This window comes from Geotrypetes seraphini, chromosome 7 (genome assembly GCF_902459505.1).
Source record: "Geotrypetes seraphini chromosome 7, aGeoSer1.1, whole genome shotgun sequence".
Lineage (NCBI taxonomy): Eukaryota > Metazoa > Chordata > Amphibia > Gymnophiona > Dermophiidae > Geotrypetes > Geotrypetes seraphini.
The window spans coordinates 1863999-1879213 of NC_047090.1; the positions used below are offsets into that span (position 1 = coordinate 1863999).

Here is a 15215-nt window from a genome sequence, read left to right on the forward strand (position 1 = left end):
AGAGGTAAAACTGACCAAAGTCAGTGACAAAAGAGGTTAACAGTGGAATTACAAGGGAGGTTGGCAGTAGAGAATGATATGGGGACAAATTTTTTCCCCCGGCCCTGCAGGAACTCAATTTTCCCGTCCCCGCGAGTTTTGTCACTGTCCCATTCCTGTAAGCTCTGCCTTAACCGCACAAACCTCAAACACTTATGATTTTAAAGCGTTTGAGGCTTGTGCAGATGAGGACGGAGCTTAGGCATTGGTGGAATGAGGCATTATGACATCACAATCTGAGTTCTAGAATGTTTCTACTTATGATTTTAAAGGGTTTGAGACTTATGCAGATGAGGACGGAGTTTGCAGGAATGGGGCAGGGACAGGAAAAGAATTCGACGGGACAGGAAAATGAGTTCCCACGGGGACAGGGAAAAGTTTGTCCCCATGCCATTCTCTAATTGGCAGTATAGATTTACAAAGAAGTAGAGTTGACCAGAGTCATAGAGCTACCACATAACTTGGCAAAAGCAGTTAACAATAAGATTTACAAAGGTTAGCAGTTGAGATTGACAAAGGAGGTCGAGCTGACCAGTGCCAGTGAGCTATATTGCAAGAGCGGTTAACAGTTGTCTTTACATCCAAAAGTATCTTAAGAAAGACGGCCAAATTTAGAGAATAGGTGTGTTATTAGGAGCTTTCTAAAAATGCATGTAGGAGACTGATACTTTGACGAGCTGGTTCAATTCTGGGTCTCTGGAGGCAGCTTGCTATGATAAATCCTAGCACCCCTGAATAGTGCCACAGCAGCCACCTAAGATTTTCAATGGCACTATGGCCCTGATTCTATAAATAGCGCCTAAAGTTAGGTGCCTACATTGGCGGAGCCTATCCAACGTAGGCTCCAAACTTCTTTGTTTAATAGGCTTAATCTGCACCGATAACACAATCAACGCCTCTTAATTGACATAAATTGCACTTAATTTGATGTTAGGCGCCTATCACTTTGAGGTAGGCGCCTAGTCCAAGTAGGCACGGTTAGGGGTGGATCGTGGGTGTGTTTTGCCTGTAGGTGCCTAACTTAGGTGCAGCCACTTAGGCCAAGAAAACCCTAGGGAGCATCTAATGTTAAGAGGCCTAAGCCAATTTAAGCATGATTCTATAAAGTGTGCCACACTTATCGGTGCCTAATTTACAGAAACAGGTCCTAAGTGGCTAAATGCTGCTGAAAATATAGGTATGGCCTGCTCACCACAATTTAACAGGGCAGGAATATCTCTCTCTAAAAATAGATGTTATAATTACTCCACTGTGAAGAGCAACTGACCTAAACGTTTAGTAGCGGACTCAACGCGGTCCGTGTTTTGGCTAACACAAGCCTTCCTCAGGGGTCCAGGTCAGTAGGCGCACAGTGGATATAAATTCAACTAAAAAACCTTTAAACTTATCTTTGAAATTGCCAATAGTGACAGCTACTAAACTGTGGATCCAGCTGCTGTTCACAATGGATGTATTTGCCTTTAATTTATCTCATAAATATTACGTCAAGAACATTGGACTCTACAGTTTCAGCTTCTCTTTTGGGTTTCCCTTTTTATCACTGTGGACCTGTTGGGCTTTTGTTGTTTGCCTTTAAAATTACTCTCCTTGAAGGTCAGCTTCCCTATAGAAAATGTAGAGGTAGATATTCACAATGACTTAACAGTGCCTCTCCTGCCCATTTAAATTGTTCTCAATTTAAATGGAAGATGGCCTTCAAGGAGGGCACTTTTCAAAGCAATTTATATAAGCAATTTATAAAAACACCTGTAGTTCTCCAATCATTGGCTTGTTCAACTGCCAATTGGGTAGGCCTGACTCCAAAGTGGAAAGAGCCATTGGCCGCTCAAACGCAACTAAAGCTACGTATACCCTTGTCTTCTGAGAATCGAACCGACACCATCAACTTATTCACATAGAATAACCAAGCAACTTGTAAATGAAATGATCTTCTGTTGTGCGGGGGTGACATTATGGAATTCACTGGTGACATTATGGAATTCACAGTTGAGAAAACGTGTTTATAGAGGAACTTTTAGAAAGCTCCTCAGAAACCAATTGTATGTTAATGCTTTTTTATAGGGTCCGACTTATCCTGTTCGAGGCATCACTGTGCGTTTAAATTCTTGATGATTTTGTCCCTCGTTTGTGCTGTTTTCTTTTAGATGGTATAGAAATTTTTTAAATAAATAAATACCTAGTTAGGCCACATATGAGCAGCTGTCCATAGCTCTGCAACCTTGGGCCAATCCAATGAGCTATTCATCCCCCCCCCCCCCCCCCCCCCAATGCCTTTCTTTTCTACATATTCTGTATGATTCTACAGCATTGTTCTGACATGTCCATGTTAAATTTCTAATGCCTCAAGTGTGGAAGAAGGGCAACAGAGATCCACCTTAAAAAGTAAATCCACTTGGCAGTTCAAAGGAGAAGAAGACCAGTGGACAGACTATCACTATAAGGTAGGACTGAAAGGACGGATCGAAATTTTAAAATGTGTTTCACCAGCTGAATGAATAATATTGCTCTGTGGAAGCAAAAAGTAAAACGAATGACTAAATATGGGGAGTGTGTGGCACAGTGGTTAGAGCCACAGCCTCAGCACCCTGAGGTTGTGAGTTCAAATCCCACACTGCTCCTTGTGACCCTGGGCAAGTCACTTAATCCCCCATTGCCCCAGGTACATTAGGTAGAGTGTGAGCCCACCAGGATAGACGGGAAAATGCTTGAGTACCTGAATGTAAACCACTTAGACTATAAGTGGTATATAAATGCTTAAATAAAGAAATATCTTTTAACGAATTAATTAATTTACCCCCCCCCCCTTTTTACGAAGCCGCTTTAGGCGTTTTCATTGCCGACCAAGGTGGTATTAGCGCCAACGCTCATAGAATTCCTTTGAGCTTCGGAGCTAATACTACCACGGTCGGCGATAACATGGCTTTCTAAGACAGGGGGGGAGGGAGGGCGCTTAAAGATATGATACCCTGATGAATTATGGAGCCAATTTAGTAAAGCTTAGGGTTCCTTTTACGAAGGCGCGTTAGGGCCTTTCTTTACAGAAAGGGTGGTGGATCACTGGAACAAACTACCGGTGCAGGTGATCAAGGCCACTAGCGTGCTTGACTTTAAGAATAAATGGGACATCCACATGGGATCTCTACGTGGGTCGAGAAGCACTCTGACTTAATGGGGTGGGACAGTAGAGTGGGCAGAAGCCCTTTTCTGCCGTCATCTTTCTATGTTTCTAATAGCACGCACTAAATTGCCGCGTGCTAGCCGCTACCGCCTCCTTTTGAGCGGGCGTTAGATTTTCGGCTAGCATGCGCTATTGTGCGCGCTAATCCGGTGCGTGCGTTAAAACGCTCAGCGCTCCTTTGTAAAAGGAGCCCTTAGTGTGTGTTAACAGACACTGGCAGTATAACAAGTTATTTTAATAATAAATAGTATTGTTGTTATTGATTGCCATCGTACAGTTTTTATACCTTGTGTCTCTTAATGCATTTAAATCTGTAAAGCATTTAGGAAGAGTAAGGCATTTTATTGTTCACTGTTTGCGTTTCTAGAATGCTCGTGGCGTACGTTGTACTGTTAGCAGTGCCGATATCGAACAGAATTATCAGCAGAACCCTCAGGGATCTATGACATTTTCCACGGGCCGTTTCACCTACATCCTGGATTTTGCACGTAAGACTGTCTTTCTGTAATGATGAATTTTGTTACAAACTTTAGTCCAGAACCTAAGGGGACAGTTCTATAAGAGGGTGGCTCAAGGCATCACAACGAGAAGCGCTTAGCGCTAATACTGTAATGGGGTTATGGAGTGCTTAGCCTATTATAGAATAATAGTGCAAAGTCACTTGGGCACGCTGAAGCTTAGATGTGACAACATAGAAGGTCTTATGTGCCTGGGCCAATTGGAGCCTTAGGCCCCTCCCTGGTGCATTCCAGGATGCAAGGGGAAGGGGAAGGCCTGCCATTTTGAAGAGGTGGGCCTGCCGGCCTGAGGGAGTAGGCATCCCTCCGGCCGGCCTTCCTGAAGAAGGTAGGTGGGGCAGGGGGTCATAGGGGCATGGGTGTCATCAGGGGCCACAGGAGGGAGTGGGCATCCCTTCTTTTGCTTGGGGGGGGGTTGCTTTACGGCAGTGGCAGGAGGAAGTGGACCTCTATCCCGCTGCTGGAGAGGAGGGTTGTTTGATGGCTGCGGGGGGAGGGAGTGGGCATCCCTCCTGCCAATCTTCGATTTGGGGCCTTTTTATTTTTTTAAAAAAAAAATTTCCGGTGGGGCTGGGCCAATCAGTGAACAGGCACTGATAGGAAAGTAAGGCTACAACAGCTCAGAAAAATTTGCCCACAAATGTGATTACGAGGTTAGAACCTCACCCGGCAATGACAGAGAATCGCCTGGCGTGCTCATTTTAATATTAATGGCCTCGTTGTACTATGTTTGCATGGCAAAGTCGGAGACTGCTATAAAGCTTGGAAAAGACCATGGTGAGCCATGCGCGCTAAACAGGTTTAGTGAACATTGTTAGGGGCATGGTAAGTTTTGAGAATCTTCCCCTTAGTGTTCCTCTAGTCTTTGTAATTTTTGATGGAGAGGGTATGTCAGGAGGGCAGAGTTGGTGTTTCTGTGCTAATCCGTTAGCACACCTACATTACAGCACACTAACTGATTAGCACAGGATTAATAATAATAAATTTATTCTTTTATACCGCCATTACCAAAAGTTCTAGGGGGTTTACACCATAAGAAACTGGAAAGTCAGCGAAATACATTTATACCGTGGAAATAAAATCACATGAGCTCTGATTGCCTACAAAATGAGTGGTGGTAAGTGCTCATGCACTAACTTTTGTTAATGGCAGTGCATTAGAGGTAGCATTAGTGCATGGCCATTAGTTCAAGAAATAAAAGCAGGCTATCGCCCTTCAAGTGGGCTATCGCCAACCGAAACCAGCGGCCACATTGGCGAGTCTCAAGTGCACTGCTCCGCCCACCCCTCTGAGCCAGCAGGGGAAACTTTCCCTATGTTTAAGTTTAATCGTGAAATCTTTCATTGTTAAGTATAATCATGAACTCATCCAACTGTAAAGTACATTTACTAACTCTCAAAAAAAAATATATATATATACATAAGGCAAAAGCAATCAAAAATTGTCTTAAATACTTGTTGATTCTTATAATTTGTTAAATGCTTGCTGTTTTCTTAATATTTGAGAACTGTTGTCAATCTATAATAATAAAACCCTAGAGCGCATATGCGCTCTTGAAAATTTGTGATTCCTGGCGCCATGAGGTGTGCTTCTGTGGCAGTATTCTATTTGACACCACACGGCGCTTGCAGGGGCTGGAGGCGCACGACTGTGCTCTCTCCCTGCATCCTCGGCAGGGAACACACCTCCCGCCCTCACTCGCCGCTGCTGCCGCCGCCACTGATCCTCCTCTTCAGAGCAGCCTGCGATCGTGGCCGTCTTTAAAGAACCTTGCAGGCCGCTCTCCAACCTCAGTAGCACGCTCCCTCTGACGCACGGGATCGCATCAGAGGGAACGTGCTACCGAGTTGGAGAGTGGCCTGCTAGGTTCGCTAAAGCCAGCCACCACGATCGCAGGCTGCTTTGAAGAGGAGCAGGCCAGAAGACGCCGGGATGGAGGGAGGGTAAGAAGGGGATCAATACCGGGAGCCAGGGGGAGAGGGAAAGGGAAAGGGGGCTGCTTTGGGGGAAGGGGTGTGCTGGGGGGAGACAGAAGGGGCCATGGATAGGGAGAGGGAAAGGGGGCTGCTTTGGGAGGGAGGTGTGCTGGGCACAGACAGCTTTGCTCTGGGAGGAGACAGAAGGGGCCATGGAGAGACAGGGAGAGGGAAAGGGGGCTGCTTTGGAGGGGAGGTGTGCTGAAGACAGATAGCTTTGCTCTGGGAGGAGACAGAACGGGCCATGGAGAGATAGGGATAGGGAAAGGGGGCTGCTTTGAGGGGAGGAGTGTGCTGGGGGGAGACAGAAGGAGCCATGGAGAGATAGGGAGACGGAAAGGGGGCTGCTTTGGGGGGAGGTGTGCTGGGGACAGACCCCCCCCCCACACACACACACACACACACTAATTTGCATGGCTGGATCAGAAAATGGGCAATCGAGGGGAAAACACCCGGTGAGCAGTTTAGTGAATCGGGTCGGTTAGCAGCGATCGTCGCTAAACCTGTGAAAACAAGTTTTGCGACGATCGCTGCCTCTAGTAAATCTAGCCCTAAGTCGCTTGCCCAGGGTTACAAGGAGCAGCAGAAATAGTGCATTAAAAACAAAAACGAAATATAAATAAATGTAAAAAAGCAACATAAAAGAAAGGAAAATAAATAAAATTAAGTTTTAATTCACATAGCTAATATTTACTGGTCTAATATAGCGCCTCACAACCCAGTCTTTCGGACATCCCTTCATTGTAAGCAAATATCTCTCATGCATGTTCATTGTGGACATCTTGAAAACCAGATTGGCTTGATATATCCAATGGGTTAAACAACCTGATCTAATGATATGCAGAATGCCACCATGGTCTATATGTATATATACAGTAGCGTAGCAAGGGTAAGTGGCGCCCGGGGTGGTGGCGTCCTCCGTTCCTTCCCAACTCCCCCTGCCGAATTTGTGCGCCCCTTCCCTTCCCCTTCTAATTTTCCCTGCATGAGTGGCATGGCAAAATCACTGACCATGTCGTGTTGGCTATCCCTCTGATGTCACTTCCTAGGGGCAGGGCCTGGAAGTGACGTCAAAGAGGGGGGTGGCACCAACACGGGCACAGGGAAAATTAGAGGTATGAGGGAAAGGTAGGGGCGCACGCTTGTAGCGGGGGAGGCGGAGAGGAGGATGGGTTCTCTAAGGCGGTAAAATCAGGGGGGGGGTCAATAGAGTGGGCAGACTTGTTGGGCTATGGCCCTTTTCTGCCTTCATCTTCTATGTTTCTATGTTTCACCCTTTACAAAGAACACGCCTGGGGCGGACCGCTCATCCCCACTCCCCCCTTTACTACGCCACCGCATGTATATATATTAATTGTGTGCAGTCCGTTCCCATCCTCCAACTTTTTATTTATTTTAAAAAATTTATATACCGTTTAAAACTAAACAGTTTACATAATTTACATACACAGTATTTAAAATGAAGACATAATAAAAGCAAACACATGATAAAATAGATGTGTAATAAAATACAATCTTCAGGAAATGCCATAATGTGGATAAGAAAGTTCATGGAAAATTCATCAAGTTTAGCAGACGTAACTTAAAAAAGGCATCTACGAATTGCCGCGTCTTTAGTCATTTTCTGAACCTACCCTTTTCACAGCAAGTTCGTATCTGACCCACCAAGGAGTTCCATAACTTAACTCCTGAACAACAGAAAGTCATTTTACCAGTCTCAGCAAGTCTTGGATTCACAGACGTCTTCAGTAAAGCTAAATTCTTGGAACGCAAAGATCTTCTCCCACCTCCACTACTTACTTGATGCAAATCACCACCAACCCCACCCCACGTCCTACATTGGCAATCACAAACAATCACATTCACCTTGACATCTGGTATAAGGAGAGATTACTACTGTCTGTTTGGCGATTACTGTTTTCCCCACTAGCTGAATGGTTTTTTAGTGTGAGTTATTCCTGCTTTGGAACCCAAGATTCATACCATGAACAAGGATGTTTACAGAAAATATCCAGAAAACGTTAAGAACTCCAAAGAAACATTAAAAAATTTTTTAAAAAATGCATTTTATACTTCCAGGAATGATCCAAACCAACCAACAGACTGGAACAAGCAGGGAAATCAGGAGGACAAAAAAAGCAAAACATGCGGCAAATAGGTGTGTAATGGGTTCTCTTTGGAAGGTGCATCTTAATGAGAATTGAGATCTATCCATACTAACTAAGTCCAATGCGTTACATGCTCTGACACCCATAGGAATTGACTGGGTACTGGAGCATTTGCCATGTGGCACTCACTCCCGTGGCTTAGTAAAAGCGGGCTTAAGTTAATATGGAGAAAAAAAACGCATCAGCCCAATATCAGGGAATCGCACCAATCTCATGAGATTATCAACTCATCTCACATAGACCTATCAAATAGATTTTAAATTACAGTGGGACCTTGGTTTGCAAGTATAATTCGTTCCAGAAGCATGCTCGTAATCCAAAGTGCTCATATATCAAGTTCCCCATAGGCCATAATGGCAACTTGGATGATTCGTTCCACTAACTTAGGTACATCTCTCTGACCCCTGAACTGAGCCACCGAACCCGACCCCCGACCTATATCGCTTCTTCTGTCTTCTTCCACTGCTGTCCTCCACTTTGTCACTCCACCCTGGGAAACGGCTTTGCTGTTCCCCTGAGGCCACCGGCGCTGCTCCCTCCCTTCACAACTGAGATTGCCTCCTTCCCTACTGACCGGCCCTGTCCTTACCCGTGCGCCGGTGCTGAAAGTGCCTGCCACCGGTTCTCTGCTGGGCTTCTGCGGGGCCTTGAGCATCTGCACATGCTCAAGGCCTTCTGGCTCTCACCCTCTCCGAGATTAGATCTCATGAGATCCCTCCAGGGATTCAAGACAAAGTTAGACAAGTTCCTGCTGAACCAGAACGTATGCAGTTAGGGTGCTGGTCTTTGACCAGAGGGCTGCCGCGTGAGCGGACTGCTGGGCATGACCCAGCAGTGGCAATTCTTATGTTCAAGCACTTTCAGCACCGGCGCACGGGTAAGGATAGGGCCAGTCAGTGGGGGGAGGAGGCGATCTCGGTCGCGAAGGGAGGGAGCAGTGGCGGTAGCCTCGGGGAAGCAGCAAAGCCAGTTCCCGGGGTGGGGTGGGGGCTCGCAAATCGAGTCAACGCTTGGTTTGCGAGTTACAGTTTGCTTGAGTGTTTTGCTCGTCTTGCAAAAACACTTGCAAACCCCGTTACTCACAAACCGAGGTTTGACTGCACAAAAATAATATTTGGGCATTTCCTGCTTAGGCCAGATATAAGCAGCTGTCCAAACAGTAGCTCTATATCCTTAAGTAACTCTATTGAGTCATTCAGCCCCCCACCCCCACCCCCACCCCATGCCTTTCTTTTCTACATATTCTGTATGATTCTACAGCATTGATCTGACATGTACATTACATTTCTAATGGTTCCAGTGTGGAAGAAGGGCAACAGAGATCCACCTTAAAAAGTAAATATACTTGGCAGTTTAAAGGTGAAGAAGACGAGTGGACAGACTATCAATATAAGGTAGGACTAAAATTTTAAAATGTGTTTCAGGAAGTTGAATGATAATATGCTCTGTAGAAGCAAGAGGATAGCTGGATTAAAGAATTAAAGGGGTCTTTTCACTACGCTGTGGAAATAAGTGGCCTTAGTACGCTCTTACCAGTCTTTCCCCATGCGCCAAGGCCATTTTTAAATATCAATAAATACTATGCTCCACTCAGTCAGCTGAAAGTATTGTCTAAACGGAAGAAAAAGCCTCAGGTTTGTGTGGGCAGGGCAAAAACGCTCAAGCCTCCTCCACCCACATCATTGGCAAAACAACTTCCGCAAAGACCATACAATCGCCACTAAGCTTGTTTAAATATGGGACGCGAGTCGTTCTCTTAGCAATGCTGACAACAGTGTGTTGAAGTAAATACGTGGCGCCTCATTTATAGCCAACGTTTCAAGGTGATCAACTGTTTCTTCAGGGCTTACTGACGCCCACTTCCTTCACACAACTCTGTAAGAAAATAATATAAATCTCTATCGCATATCCTTAGCAGGCTCCCGTTGTCTTAAAAAAGGAAAATTAATATTACTCACTGCATTAGTTGCTTGCGCGATCTCACTAGCGTCGGCTTCTCAGAAAGCTTTATACAGAAGATACACCAATCACTCACCTCCACGTCACTGTTACGGAGAGAGTATGGACTGTCTTCATTGGATGGTCCACTCTGTCACAGTCAAACTGGATTGGTTCTCAGGAATTGCAGCACGCTCAAATAATCAGAAACAGATTCAAATTAATAAAAGTAGTACCAGTCTATATTCATATTTAAACCTGTTGGAATGACAGATCCCAGCTGATAGATCCAGCGCTGTTCCTGTTGTTGTAAGTATAATTGCCGATTGCCTCCACGTACACTCTGTTCTACATGGTCTAATACATAACATTTCATTTTTGCCACAGCCATAAAATGGGAAATTTTCTCATTTTTGTATTAAAGGCCACGCTCTAATGTTTGCAAAACCCAAAGCACCATAAACTTTTCATAGGTATATAAAGTGCTCAGAAATGTGAGTCAGAAACCAAAGTCGGGGGTCACGCCCTATACAATATGTCTCAATATTTCAGTCACTGCACTTTATAATTTTGAAAAATGGCCCAAATCCAGAACTTGAAAAAATAACATTATATTATTTCAGCCCCTTACTGGTTTCAATCTCTCTGGGATGTCTTTAGACCACTCTCAATAATATAATGGCTTCCAATCTAATGCCTCTGAAACCAGACTACAGATCTAGATTGGTTCTTCAAAATGTATAGCTTTATTTTGTGGAGCTCTCAGATACCTACTCCGTTAATCATTAAAGATTATTCAAACGGTTTTTTGTAGGCAAGGGTATCAATCATTGAGCTCCACCTTAACGTGTTGGTATTGTTAGAAACAAGTGCTAAATATTGAACATAGATTTTTAGATAAAGCACTTATCTTTTTTATGACGGCTTCTATTGTGCCTTGTGGTGTGCGCTCTGTGCCCAACGGGACCCGTTTCGCCCAAATCGAGGCTTCTTCAGGGGTCTCACGAGATACTGTTAACACAGAGAAAAGTATTACTCTCACTGAAAAACATTTTGTTATAACTTTTAAGGAAGCGTGTACTCACTGTGACAACTTGTAGCGACTTCATCAAAATGGCGTTAGCAAGAAATAAACGCCAACGCATGCGCTATATAGACGTGTCAATTAAACTACCCCTGTGTTTCTTAAAGGGACACTCAATAATTTACAATTGAAACTGCTACTTTAGAAAAAAACACTCCAGTCCATATTCACATTCAGACCTGCAGGTTTTAATGTGCCTAGATTGAAAATCCAACGAGATTCTTTTTGTAGTAAGGTTCTATGTCTATCACCTCCTCGTGGGTTTGATTTCACCCGGTCTATTGCAAAACACCTCAATTCTTTGAAACTGTGTTGTAATTGGTTACAGTGTTCCACTAGAGGTGCAGTGATCCTCTTGCATTTAATATTAGATTTATGTTCGATGATCCGTGTTCTCAATGATCTTATTGACTTGCCAACATACCATTTCTTACATGGGCATGTTATCACATATATTATGTGATCTGTGGTACAGGTGAGAAAATGATTGATAGAATAGATTTTTCCGTCTTTCTGGCTGGTGAACTCTTTTAATTGTATCATATTTTCACATACGCTGCATTTACCGCATCTGAAAAAACCTTTCGGTAATAGATTATCTTCTCTCTGTTTTACTCTAAAATCTGCTGGAGAGAGTATTTCTTTGAGATTTCTATCACGTGTGAATGCAATGCGTAATTCTGTTTCTTTAAATGTAGTGTTGGTTCGCATAATTCTCCAATTGTTCTTCAATATTTTAGCTATGTTATTGCCATATGCTGAAAATTTCATTACACAAGTCATTATTTCTTCTTCTTCTTTTGAATGTTCTTTATTGATGTTCTTGTGAATTAGCCAATCCCTATTGTAATATTACAATAGGGATTGGCTAATTCACAAGAACATCAATAAAGAACATTCAAAAGAAGAAGAAGAAATAATGACTTGTGTAATGAAATTTTCAGCATATGGCAATAACATAGCTAAAATATTGAAGAACAATTGGAGAATTATGCGAACCAACACTACATTTAAAGAAACAGAATTACGCATTGCATTCACACGTGATAGAAATCTCAAAGAAATACTCTCTCCAGCAGATTTTAGAGTAAAACAGAGAGAAGATAATCTATTACCGAAAGGTTTTTTCAGATGCGGTAAATGCAGCGTATGTGAAAATATGATACAATTAAAAGATCTGTGATCTGTGGTACAGGTGAGAAAATGATTGATAGAATAGATTTTTCCGTCTTTCTGGCTGGTGAACTCTTTTAATTGTATCATATTTTCACATACGCTGCATTTACCGCATCTGAAAAAACCTTTCGGTAATAGATTATCTTCTCTCTGTTTTACTCTAAAATCTGCTGGAGAGAGTATTTCTTTGAGATTTCTATCACGTGTGAATGCAATGCGTAATTCTGTTTCTTTAAATGTAGTGTTGGTTCGCATAATTCTCCAATTGTTCTTCAATATTTTAGCTATGTTATTGCCATATGCTGAAAATTTCATTACACAAGTCATTATTTCTTCTTCTTCTTTTGAATGTTCTTTATTGATGTTCTTGTGAATTAGCCAATCCCTATTGTAATATTACAATAGGGATTGGCTAATTCACAAGAACATCAATAAAGAACATTCAAAAGAAGAAGAAGAAATAATGACTTGTGTAATGAAATTTTCAGCATATGGCAATAACATAGCTAAAATATTGAAGAACAATTGGAGAATTATGCGAACCAACACTACATTTAAAGAAACAGAATTACGCATTGCATTCACACGTGATAGAAATCTCAAAGAAATACTCTCTCCAGCAGATTTTAGAGTAAAACAGAGAGAAGATAATCTATTACCGAAAGGTTTTTTCAGATGCGGTAAATGCAGCGTATGTGAAAATATGATACAATTAAAAGAGTTCACCAGCCAGAAAGACGGAAAAATCTATTCTATCAATCATTTTCTCACCTGTACCACAGATCACATAATATATGTGATAACATGCCCATGTAAGAAATGGTATGTTGGCAAGTCAATAAGATCATTGAGAACACGGATCATCGAACATAAATCTAATATTAAATGCAAGAGGATCACTGCACCTCTAGTGGAACACTGTAACCAATTACAACACAGTTTCAAAGAATTGAGGTGTTTTGCAATAGACCGGGTGAAATCAAACCCACGAGGAGGTGATAGACATAGAACCTTACTACAAAAAGAATCTCGTTGGATTTTCAATCTAGGCACATTAAAACCTGCAGGTCTGAATGTGAATATGGACTGGAGTGTTTTTTTCTAAAGTAGCAGTTTCAATTGTAAATTATTGAGTGTCCCTTTAAGAAACACAGGGGTAGTTTAATTGACACGTCTATATAGCGCATGCGTTGGCGTTTATTTCTTGCTAACGCCATTTTGATGAAGTCGCTACAAGTTGTCACAGTGAGTACACGCTTCCTTAAAAGTTATAACAAAATGTTTTTCAGTGAGAGTAATACTTTTCTCTGTGTTAACAGTATCTCGTGAGACCCCTGAAGAAGCCTCGATTTGGGCGAAACGGGTCCCGTTGGGCACAGAGCGCACACCACAAGGCACAATAGAAGCCGTCATAAAAAAGATAAGTGCTTTATCTAAAAATCTATGTTCAATATTTAGCACTTGTTTCTAACAATACCAACACGTTAAGGTGGAGCTCAATGATTGATACCCTTGCCTACAAAAAACCGTTTGAATAATCTTTAATGTCTTTAGACCAATCAGAGCCTTGTGATCAAAAGGTGGAATGAGATTATTAATGACAACAGAAGGTGCGAGATATGTGGCTACGAAATCGAAAATGTTTTCTATTGCTGGGGTGTCTCTCTGGAATAAGTTTATGACACTTAAGATTATGTACTGACCACCTTAATTTTAAGAAACTGTTAAAAACCAAGTTGTTTGTGGATGCCTACTTGTAGGAACAACACAGCCTTGGATAAGTTTGATCTTTTTATGAAATAAATATTCTCTGTATTAGCTATTGAAGTCCACTAGTAGACAGTCTTTGTCCATCTATGCTATGAATAGACCGACGTTGTATAGAAATATAGATCAATAGATAATAAAAAATATGTATCATCTTAATTTTAAATCACAAACTAATTTAATCATTTTACAAAACTATAATTGCAACTGAAAACCACACACTATTTGGTCAGCTATCAGCAAACCCACTTTTCAAACCCGTCCTGGGTGGCATTTATACTAGGAGGTGGATTTATCAATAAACTATTTCAGTCCATATCCTGTGTAAATAGGTAGTGAATAAACATTTATATTCCCACCTCCTTCTGTATAATTATTAATTAACTTCCATATGGTTTTTAATTTGGTTAAAAAATGATTCTAAATTTTTTAATTAATTCTTATATATTTCTTCATGAGAACAGCAACACTTATCTTCTTTGGCTGAACTGCCAAGTCCAATGTTGGTCTGTGAACATAAGAAGTGCCTCTGCTGGGTCAAACCAGAGGTCCATCGTGCCCAGCAGTCTGCTTGCGCGGCGGCCCAATAGGTCCAGGACCTGTGTAGAAGTCCTCTATCTATACCCCTCTATCCCCTTTTCCTTCAGAAAATTGTCCAATCTCTTCTTGAACCCTAATACCGTACTCTGTCCTATCACGCCCTCTGGAAGTGCATTCCAGGTGTTCACCACCCGTTGAGTGAAGAAAAACTTCCTAGCATTGGTTTTGAATCTGTTCCCTTTCAACTTTTCCGAATTCCCTCTCATTCTTGTAGTTTTCAAAAGTTTGAAGAATCTGCCCCTCTCTACTTTCTCTATACTTTTCATGATCTTGTAAGTCTCTATCATATCCCCTCTAAGTCTCCTCTTCTCCAGGGAAAAGAGCCCCTGTTTCTCCAATCTTTCTCTATCTCTCTCTCTCTCTCTCTCTCTCTCTCTCTCTATATTTCTCTCTGTCTCCCTTTCTCTCTCTCTTTCTGTCCCTCTTTACTCTCTCTATGCCCTTCATGATCTTATAAGTCTCTATCATATCCCCTCTAAGTCTTCTCTTCTCCAGGGAAAAGAGACCCAGTTTCTCCAATCTTTCTCTCTCTCTCTTTCTATCTCTCTCTCTCTATTTCTTTGTCCCTTTCTCTCTCTTTCTCTCTCTCTCTCTCTCTCTATTTCTCTCTGTCTCCCTTTCTCTCTCTCTTTCTGTCCCTCTCTACTCTCTCTATGCCTTTCATAATCTTGTAAGTCTCTATCATATCCCCTCTAAGTCTCCTCTTCTCCAGGGAAAAGAGACCCAGGTTCTCCAATCTCTCAGCGTATGAAAGGTTTTCCATACCTTTTA

General features: G+C 42.3%; 1 protein-coding gene across 1 annotated transcript in view; it reads left to right on the top strand.

The window, feature by feature from the left end:
* The window catches only part of LOC117363647, a 135028-nt gene that overhangs the window by 95672 nt on the left and 24141 nt on the right, over nt 1-15215 (top strand). Inside the window, exons 16-19 of the mRNA XM_033951738.1 lie at nt 2387-2480; nt 3585-3705; nt 7791-7869; nt 9180-9273. Of these exons, the coding sequence (XP_033807629.1) occupies nt 2387-2480; nt 3585-3705; nt 7791-7869; nt 9180-9273 (388 nt within the window). The remainder of the gene's footprint in view (nt 1-2386; nt 2481-3584; nt 3706-7790; nt 7870-9179; nt 9274-15215) is intronic.